This window comes from Dendrobium catenatum, unplaced genomic scaffold, assembly GCF_001605985.2.
Source record: "Dendrobium catenatum unplaced genomic scaffold, ASM160598v2 fragScaff_scaffold_512, whole genome shotgun sequence".
Lineage (NCBI taxonomy): Eukaryota > Viridiplantae > Streptophyta > Magnoliopsida > Asparagales > Orchidaceae > Dendrobium > Dendrobium catenatum.
Window position 1 is genome coordinate 39,634 of NW_021318974.1, and position 10,995 is coordinate 50,628.

The following is a 10,995-nucleotide window of genomic DNA, read 5'->3' on the forward strand; positions in this document are numbered from 1 at the left end:
TGTTAGGAGGTTTTTTTTTTTTTTGCCTATTAAAGGGTTCATTATAGCTATTATTTGCTATGAATGATTTTTTGTTCTTTGCTCTCTAGATATCCACCCTCTCTTCCCCTTTTTAAGGTAATTATACATCACCACCATGGAGGAAAAAAATTAAGAAATAATCATTAAACGTATAAAAGCTTGGTAACCTTTTTAATTTCTTTTAGAAAACAAACATTTCTCTTGTGTTTACTATAATTAGCCCAATCTTTAGTATTGTGTACAACATTTTATAAACTACGAGCAAGCAAATAAGAAGGCAAAATAATATGTTAATCATTACATGTAAAGCAAAATAGTTGAAGAGTGATTTTATTTTGTCTTTGGATGTAATATAAGAAATGATTAAAGGCCCAATTTAGCCAATTTATCTAATTTTATAATAAAATTTATTTGATTTTATTGAGTTTAAATTAGTAGATTTGAGAAATTTGATTCTTTAATTGCTAATTTATTATTCTTTTATTAACAAAAATATAATATATATTGCTTTAATTGTAGGAAAAGCAGGAATTAATTTTTTTATTATTATTATATGAGTGTATTCCATTACTACACAAATGTAGGCAACACTCTTAGCTTGCATAATAATTCAATCATAAAGAAGAATAATGAGTTTATTTAGTACCAAATAACTTAACAAAACAACAATGTTGTGGTGCTAATATAAGCTAGTATATCAAGTTAGCAATTTAAACTTATTTACAAAGCTTAAATGTGTCTTACTTGATCCCGGACTAATAAATATTTGGCATGACCTGAAAGTTCGACTTGAGCCTAACCTGAAATTTTCAGATTATGGTCAACCCGTTTCACAAATGGGTCGGGTTCAGGTTCCAGGATTTGACCCATTTGAAAAAAAGGGGTGCGGTTCGGGTCAACCTGCTAACCCAAAGTTGACATGAATTATAAATATCTAAATTTTTAGGGGCTTAGAGGCGTAACACTTACATTCTTGCATATTAAAAAATCTAACTCCAAATTCCTCCTACTTCTAATTTTCAAGTAACGTAAAAAATACCAACACACTCTTCTATACTATTTAACTTGCAAGCCTTTTTCCCAAATACCTATGAAGGTGACTCGGATGATAAATTCAACATACATTGAAGTATGTCTCATATTTTATAACAACTTCCTTTTGACTAACTAATTCCTCTTGATTTTTTTTTTCAATGCACAATAGATTGATAAAGATTATCACTCTCCATTCTTTTTTTACTTCTTGTCCTTGGAAGCTTGAGATGATAAATGTGTTTATTGCAAATAACTAAAACATTCTCCTCAACATTGACTTCAATTAATAGGCCACTTTTCTTGTTATATATTAAGGTTTCTTTCTCAATTTCTTATATAAGCTTCATTTGCTTACTTTTATTTATAGAGAGTGTCAAATCCTAGTTTTCAAGAAGTGGAAGACTTTGTATGATGCCTCTTATTAGTTAAAATAAGTATATCTCCCATAAAAGAGTTCAACTTTAGAATGTTCTTCCTAAAAAAAATATGAGATTGTTGAATATTAGCTCTCTAGATGGAATAACCATGGCATTTGCTAGCATCTTTATAACAAAATGAAGAGTTTTAGAAGATGCTTGAACAAGGTTCTTGACCTCTTGGACCTTATCCCAACCCTTATGGTCTTTTTTTAGTGGGACACTTTGAGCAATTGTTTTAGCTAGAGTAGGATTTTCTAGAGTAATCCTAATTTGCTTAAAATCATTCCCAAAATGCATATATTGAGCGCTCCATAAATAGGTATTTCAAACTCACAATTGATGACAAGTATATTATGTGTTCCTCAGAAAAATTATAACATGATATGAACTCTTTTATGGCATTAAATTGATTGATATGTGCTCAGAACTAGATGTCCAATAAAATGAATACTAATAGGATATTGCTTGAAAGAAAGCTCATATGGTATTCATTAATTCCTACAAGTTTAAAAAATCAAGTAGTATTAATGATGCTTTAGCGATAAAAAGAAATATTCTCCATTAGAATTATCAAATGTACTTGGTCTTAAAAAAAGATTTAATGGATTATGTTAGAGGGTTAATTATTATCAACATATTTCATAGACCTATGAAAATTAATGGAAGGTGGGTTGTTATAACTCAGAGATTTCCCTTAGCTATGAAAAATAAGGCTTATTTTGTTCTAAGGGATGGAGATTTTTCATAGAAGTAAGCCTCTTTAATTAATTACATTATAGGATGCTTGAGAATAATTTTGACCAAGCTGTTGTGCTTATTTTCTTTCTTCAATATATAATGAATTCAAATTTTTGAAAGAGTAAAAATATGACAAAAGGACAATTACTATAAGTTTTGAGGTTAATTAAACCAGAAAGTGAATATATGAACCAATAAAATAAATAATAAAACCTAAGGTTTTAGATTAAATAATGGTCATAACTCGAAGGAAATCATCAACGAGGTATTAGAGGATAATTTAACAATAAGGGTTCAAGGTCATAGTTAAAGAATTCTTTATCAAATAATTAGATTTTTATATCCTCCAATAAGATGCATAATAATTCAATAATAATATCCTAGTATGATGATTCTTGAAATGTCCAAGAGAACAAGAAAGGAATAAATTATTGGACATTATATTTATGAGTATGAGTTCACCTAGAGTCGAATTAGCTAGAGTATAAGTTTTTAGTGTGAGTTATCAATATAATTGATTCCAATATCCAAGTTGCCCAAGATATCATCCAAATGTGCCATAATAAGCTCACGCTTATTCCCATAAAGTTCCATTTAAATGTTGTATTAAAAGACTCATGAAATCTTATAAAGATTTTAAGGTTGGTTTGACTCATCTATAATATGGGTTACTAGGTGTGCACCTGACCTTGATGACCTCGGAGGTGGCTCTGTCAATTATGATTAGATATACAAATACAAAACAATCATTTATAGGAGCTTACAAGATCCATGATTGATTATTATGTTTGAAGTCTTTATTCCACAATTTTATTTCATCATGAATTACTAAACCATAGATTTTCATTTTGTATTCATTTGATAAATTGATTTTTGTATTTATGAGTTCATATTTTCATGAGCCAAAGTGTGAAGATGAAACTATCAAGTTCACCAAAAAATTAGAAGAGTGCTTAGAGATTAAATTGACTTTTATTTTGAATTAGGCCTCAACTAAAGTCAATAATCTAACCATAGAGAAAGTTCTATCTTATATCAAAATTAAATCGAGCAAACAATGAATAAAATTGGCTAATTTGAGATAAATCTTAAAATCAAATTTAATATAACTTAATGAACCTTTTCTCATTTCTAAGTTCATATTATTAAAGTTCATATCATCATCTAAGTAGTTCTCTAATAACCTTTTTTTTTCTCTAATTATTTAATATTAAAATATTAGTTATCTATTAACCTATTATTTTACTTATCTTATCAAATTCCTCTTTATATGAAATTCTCCAAACTTTAACCTAGAGATAAGAGCAAACTCAACAATTCCAAATGCTCTATTATTCCCACTAATGTTAGGCACAATGTAGTATCCCTCATTCTCATTCTCATTGTCATTAACCATCTTTCGTAATAGTTAATGAACTAGGGCTCTAAAAAATTGCAGTTTAAGAGATATAAGGACGAAAGGGAGAGCTCTCAACCTTGAACATAAGATCATTAGCCTCAAACTGCTTAACCATTTTCTCCATCGCACTCCCAGCTCTTTATGTGACATGAATAGTTTGATGCTTTTATACATGTATGATTAGAATGAATATCTCCATATATTGCAAAATAACTTAAATGAGTGAATATCATAAAAAGATATGACAACAAAACGAAACAGTTCGAACCATAATTGAACAATATTTGAATATTATTTTAACATTATTCCAAAAACGATCAAACTTTGTTAAATCATATTTGAATGTTATTCAAACTTAAAAACTTATTATTAATATATCATCAAAAGATTATCTTGATATGGCGCGACTCTTGAAGCAAAAACAAACTGGAAATTTCAAAAATTAAATTAGAGACCATCTGAACTCCAATTTCAACAAACTTACCGGCGAACTGAATATCTCAAAAATACGAACCCAAGGACATCAAATTCGACTCAATTTGAGCCCAAATGAATCCAAATCAAAGTCACGAAGCATATTTGGAGCCTTCAAATCATAATTTTGATTATCAAATGGTTTTCAAACGTGACATGCTTATAATTGAATCAAGCAGCTCAATGAGACGAATCCAACTAGCTCATGATCGTCAAATTCTGATATTATTAAGTCATTCAAATGCCCAATAAATGGTCCATGATCAAGGGATTCAACATCAGCCGTCCATTCAAATCACTCTCAATTTATCCTCGATTTTCCTCCTATTTACTAGTGATGCCACTCTCATAAACCTATAAATAGACTCCTCATTTCTTATGAGAGGGGGCCCAAGCAAGAAGAGAAGGAAGAGTTCTCTTGTCACCATACTCCTCATCGACCACCGTTGGACATCAACCCGACCACTGACTGTCGTTGAACTTCCGCTTGGCTACCGACTGACACTGGATTTCTGCCCGGTTACCAACTATTGCCAAATTTCTACCCATCCACCAATTGATGCCGGATTTCTACATGGCCACCAACTGATCCAGATTTCTACTCGGCCACCGACTAACGCTGAATTTCTGCCCGGTCACCAACTGACGTCAGACCTCCACTCGGCCGCCGACAGACACCATACTTCCACCTGACTTCCAATTATTCTTGAACTTCTACCCGACAACGGTCCTTTTGACATCCATTGTCAGATAACAGCCTTTACGACCTCCATCACTTGTCGACTACGGTCTTTTTGACCTCTATCTCCCACCAGAAAACGGTCCTTTCGACCTCCGTTGCTTGCCAACTACTGTCCTTCCAACTGCCGTCACCCAAATACAATCTTTTTGACCTTCGTCGCCCACTGACTATGATCCTGTCATCCAAACTAACATATCAATATTGATTCTTCCAATTTCCACATTGTAATGCGTTCTATATGATGTATATTTGTTAAAACAAGCCAAAACCTTCCCTCCGGTGAAGGGCATCATTTGTGATCAACTGTAAATACTAGTGATTTTTCACTTTTTAGGGTTTTCTACGTAAAAATTTTGGTCTCTTATAAATACTGCACCCTCTCTCTTATCTGATTGTGTGCTTGATCTATATTTCTCTATTGCCATGAATATTTCAGGACGCAATAATTATAACAAACTTAAAAAATAAAAAATAGCTTAGTCTACATTTTAAAATTTGATTTATATTAGATAAACTAAATTCCACCCTATCCGACGTGATATCTTTTTTTGGAATTTGATCCGATGTGATATAAATATTTATCAAGTTTATCACCAACATTGTTTTTATTATTTTGAAGAAGCGGTTCATAGCAGCTGATGCTTATCCTGCTCAAGTTCCAGATGACGGCCATAGGCCTAACGGATGGAAATAGTTTGCGGCGTGTGGACGAGCTCGCCGCACGCTTAGTTTAAGTTTGACACGCACGTCTAATCCAATGGGTCCCACGTACAAAGCACCTTCTTCTTTCTCTTCCTATAAATATAACTCGCCGGCCGGAAAATCGCTCGCGAGCGATTGCGGCGAGGCTTTCGTCTTTTCGTAGGAGGATTGGAGAGGTTGCTTACGGCCGGCCATGGATCCCTACAAGGTACTAACTACATGAGTTGTAAGGGTTCTTTTATTTAATCTTGTTCTTGTTCTGAATTTTTGCTTGACTTACATAATGGAGGACTTAAAATTTGTTGGTGGACATCGGAGGTTTCTTCTGCTGGTTTCGTAATTCTTTTTGTCTATTGGGGTCTTTGATTGCATGCATCGGGATGTAAGTTAGATTTGGGATGTCGGATTGTTTTTTAGTGGTGTTTTATTTGTGTTGCAGCATCGGCCCTCGAGCGCGTACAATTCGCTGTTCTGGACGACCAACTCCGGTGCTCCTGTTTGGAATAATAACTCCTCGCTTACTGTGGGCTCTCGAGGTAATTTGGTTATGTTGTCCTGGTTTGAAAATTCAGAATTGATTTTGTGATTTAGTTTATTGAGATCTGTCTTGTCGCTTTCTGCTTTTAGACTTCGTTTTATACCCTGTTTTGAGATCTGTGTGTCGTGGGGCCGGTTAATGTTTGTAATTGGGGGTTTATGCTGGTTATTGGCACCCTTTTGTGAATGCATTGTTGTGGGGCTTTGGTTCTTTGAGTTACCATCACCTGCTCAGAGTTGCCGATGCATGGTTTTTATCCTGTTATTACTTTTAGTGAAAGTAACTACAAATTTTACTTGATACAAAAAAAGTTGTTGCAATTTTTGAATAAGGGCCATTTCTTTCTCTTAGGTCGTTTTGTAAATGTACAGCAACCCTAAATTGATGAGTTTTCTTTAGAAAAAGGATTGAAATCTTATTAAAGTATTCTGTCTTGTATTGGTCACCATACAATGGATTCCTTGGATGGAAAGTCTTTTATATGAATATTTTGGTTGTGAACTGGTACATTGTATGACTGGAGAAAATATTCTCTTATTGTATACTGTTACTCTCTTGCATAACCGCAGTTTGATTTATTTTATTATCTTGCTGAGTAATTCATATCAGTTAGATCACAAAAATGTAATTGAGCTCTAATCAGTCAAATCTGATGAAAGTTTATTTGTAGCTACTCCAGTTATTCCTTTATTATATCATTCCGAATTGGGACTCCTGATACTTAAAATTTTGTTTTTGGATGGCTTTAGTCAAAGCCTTTGTCACGATTCATGAACTAGCATGTAAACCTAATTTGTACCTTAGATATGTCATAGTATGCTCTTAATAATTTGCGTGTTCTTATTTTTTTGTGTTAGTTCATGTCTATGTTTGATTTGCATTGGCACTTTCTAATTCAAGACTTTTATCCTCGATTTACGAAGGAAAGTGATGGACTAACATCTAGCAGCTGTGGTGTTGGACAATTACATCACCCGCGTCTATTGCTTTTGATAGCACTGTTAGAACAGTACTTGAATGTTAATAATTGCATTGTTTTAGATTGACGTCCTCTGATCCTTTTGCGTGGTTCAGAGTATGCTTTCTTGTGGATCCTTATTGCTTACATATTAATATGTTTTGAAGTGGTTTGAGGGGCTTTCTTGTTATGACGATCACAGCATTTTTTATTTCTTTGATAAGCCTTTCATTCTAAGAATTTCATAAGCATGCTTTATGATGTCGAATATGATATTTTGAAGAGTTTTCTTGTACTAATTATGAAACCATTTTTAGAAACAGTAGCTGACTACATTTTGTGATTAATTATTTTGTGTTATCTTCCATGCCATATTTATTATCGGTGAATGTATCAAAGATCGGCAATAGTGGTAGTCTCCATTAATTCTTTTACTGTTACATTTGGCATCTTAAGTTCTTGGGTTTTTAACCTGACATAGTTTATTTTGGATGTTAGAAAATGGCTATGAAAATGATTCATCTTAACTCTGTCCTGATTTATTTTTAATGTGTGCTGTAATTCTTTCATAGGACCAATTCTCCTGGAGGATTACCATCTTGTTGAAAAGCTTGCTCAGTTTGATAGGGAGCGCATTCCTGAGCGTGTTGTTCATGCGAGGGGAGCCAGTGCTAAGGGTTTCTTTGAAGTTACACACGATGTTTCTCACCTTTCCTGTGCTGATTTCCTTCGGTCACCGGGGGTCCAAACTCCTGTTATTGTTCGTTTTTCAACTGTCATTCATGAACGAGGGAGTCCTGAAACCTTGAGAGATCCACGAGGTTTTGCAGTAAAGTTTTATACAAGAGAGGTAGAATATTTATTATTATTTTTTTAACTATAGCCCTAATGTTTCTCCTGGAGATTTATCATGTTCGGCTAGTTAGTTTTCATACATAAAGTATTTCCTTGTAATGATTTAGGGCTAACTTCTTTACTTGTCTGAACTTTTGGTTTGACTTGAGCATCCCTATGAGAGGAATGGGAATAGGCAAGAAATGGATGGAATAAGACTACTATGACAAAACTTTGAGGGTAAACTAGAGTAAAAAATCTAATTTAATACTCATTGATATTTAACGGAGACAGTGATTCTTAATATGAACCTATCTATATTGGGATGTGGTTATGATTATAATGATGAGTCAAATAGGTTCCAATGAAGTGCTGTAAATCATTTGTAAATGGTAATGATGATACATCTGGTATTAATCAGCGATAACTATTTGAAGGAGTTGTGATGTTTTTGCACCTTTTGTATTTTATTTTGTTGCTTTTGTTTTTCTATTCACGAGAGGCTATCCATTGATTTTTTACTTCTTTGTATCATAAAGCTTGCCAGTCATGAAAAATTATAAGCAATACAGTAACATAACAGCATATATGTTTACACATTTGGTTGGTGGTGCATAGTCTACAATAATTAACATATCTGCAAATACATTTTGTTATTAACTTCACAACTATTACTTATCTTCATGTTGTCTTATTAGTACCATTGAATTTGATCGTGCTAATTTGTTGGAATTTTGCAGGGCAACTTTGATCTTGTGGGAAATAACTTCCCTGTTTTCTTTGTTAGAGATGGTATGAAGTTCCCTGATATGGTGCATGCTCTCAAACCAAACCCAAAGTCCCACATCCAGGAGAACTGGAGAATCCTCGACTTCTTCTCACACCATCCTGAGAGTTTGAACATGTTCACCTTCCTGTTCGACGATGTCGGTATTCCGCAGGACTACAGGCACATGGATGGTTCAGGTGTCAATACTTACACTCTCATTAGCAAAGAAGGGAAGGCACATTATGTCAAATTCCACTGGAGACCCACTTGTGGTGTGAAGTCCTTATTGGATGATGAGGCTGTGATTGTTGGAGGCAAAAACCATAGTCATGCAACCAAGGATCTTTACGATAGCATCACTGCCGGCAATTTTCCAGAATGGAAACTCTACATTCAGACTATTGACCCAGATCATGAAGATAGGTTTGATTTTGATCCGCTTGATGTCACCAAAACATGGCCAGAAGATATCTTACCTCTTCAGCCTGTGGGGCGCTTAGTCCTGAACAAGAACATTGACAATTTCTTCGCCGAGAATGAGCAACTTGCATTTTGTCCAGCAATTATTGTTCCTGGAATTCATTATTCAGACGATAAGCTATTGCAAACTAGAATTTTCTCCTATGCCGACACCCAAAGGCACCGCCTGGGGCCAAACTATCTTATGCTTCCTGCAAATGCTCCGAAATGTGCTCATCATAACAATCATCATGAGGGTTTCATGAATTTCTTGCACAGGGACGAAGAGGTAGTTTTTACTTCAAGTTCAGGACATCTTAATCTCTCTAATGTTGTATTAGGGTTATTAGATGCTGTGCTTGGTGTTAAATATTTGTCTTTTTCAGGTCAATTATTTCCCATCTAGGTATGATCCTTCTCGGCATGCTGAGAGTTTCCCAATACCGCCAACTGTTCTTAATGGAAGACGTGAAAAGGTGAGCATCTATGCAGGAGGAAACTCTTTTAATCCTATTTGCTGAAAGTTACTGCTTATCTCACATCTATGCAGCAGGAGACTTCTAATACTATTTTATGAAAGTTACTGCTGGTCTGAGTTCTGTCCAGTCACAAGCAGTTGATTAAAACCCGTAATTTTTCGGCGATATACATGTTATTTAAAGCTTATTCTAAAAATGGATCTACCTGTAGCACCCAAAAATATTCTTGCATAGCTTTTTTAAGCCCCTAAGTTGTGGGGAAATTATTCTGTGCGGAGTCCACGTACGCTGCCTACGCTCAGCGTATTTGTAGATATGTAACAAAGAAGCAGCAAATCCTCACAACTAACTATTTGTTGCTGATTTATTGTATATCTACAAATACGCAGTATATACACGTAGAGCTTACGCATAGCGTATGCAGTAATCTGGAAGATCCTTTACGTTTGGACTTCGCACAGAATAATTTCTCCTTGTTGTGTTTGCCATCAATATCTAATTATATATGCGGCAGTTTCAAATGGAAATATTTTGTTTACTTTCTGATACAAATTGTTTTGTCTTTTCTGTGGCTGTAGACTATTATTCCAAAGGAGAACAATTTCAAGCAGCCTGGAGAGAGATACAGGTCATGGGATTCTGACAGGTTTGTGCTTCAAGTCTAAAAGTTTCCATGAATACGCTTCTATTAATAGTCCTTATTTTCTATATATGAACTGCTCGTTGCTTTTCCAGGCAAGAGCGTTTTGTGCACCGTTGGGTCGATGCACTATCTGATCCTCGGGTTACCCACGAAATCCGCAGCATCTGGCTCTCATATTGGTCTCAGGTTAGAACTTCTTTTCTATTGCCTTTTTTTAGAGGAAAATTATTAGTTGCGGACACCGGATATAGAGATCCGTCCGGATATCCATTTAAAATGCGACACGTGGAGTGTGCTTTTGTTATACTTTTTTGTGCGCTGTACCTGTGCTTTAGTTGCGCTTTGTCTGCTCTTTTGTTGCGCTTTTTTACTGCGCTTTACCTGCGCTTTGGCTGCGTTTTTTTTGAGCTTGACTTAAAGTTCCGCAGACACATTAAATATATAAAGTACTTGAACGTGTCAATATTTTATTGGAGTCCGGACGTATGTCTACGTCCGGTGTCCGCATCTAATAATTTTCCCTTTTTAGAAGGCGAGTCCGATGTTGAGGCAATCAAGTCTTTTTGCTTAGTATCGTCTCAATCATATATTGTCCAGCTCGTAATTCATTTATGGCTAGACTTCAAATTTGCTTGCTCCAGCCCAATCAGCCTCAAAAGTTAACCTTTTAAGCCGATTTTGGCTTCATTTGGAATAATTTTTTTACTGTTTTTCATCGAGCATAAATTTTTTTTGAAAGTAATAAAAAAATTGGCTAAAAACTATCCCAAACAAAATCTTTGAAA

At 34.6% G+C, this 10,995-nt stretch overlaps 1 protein-coding gene across 1 annotated transcript; it reads left to right on the forward strand.

Annotated features, from left to right (window-relative positions):
- Window positions 1–5,578: 5,578 nt before the first annotated feature.
- Window positions 5,579–10,396, forward strand: LOC110095858 (catalase isozyme 1; the record flags this gene model as incomplete). The annotated part of the gene is given in 7 exon segments (XM_020821566.2): window positions 5,579–5,738; window positions 5,970–6,066; window positions 7,599–7,876; window positions 8,601–9,377; window positions 9,475–9,564; window positions 10,146–10,213; window positions 10,303–10,396. Coding segments are annotated over 7 exon segments (1,419 nt in total), but the record flags the coding sequence as incomplete, so codon positions are not given.
- Window positions 10,397–10,995: the final 599 nt, after the last annotated feature.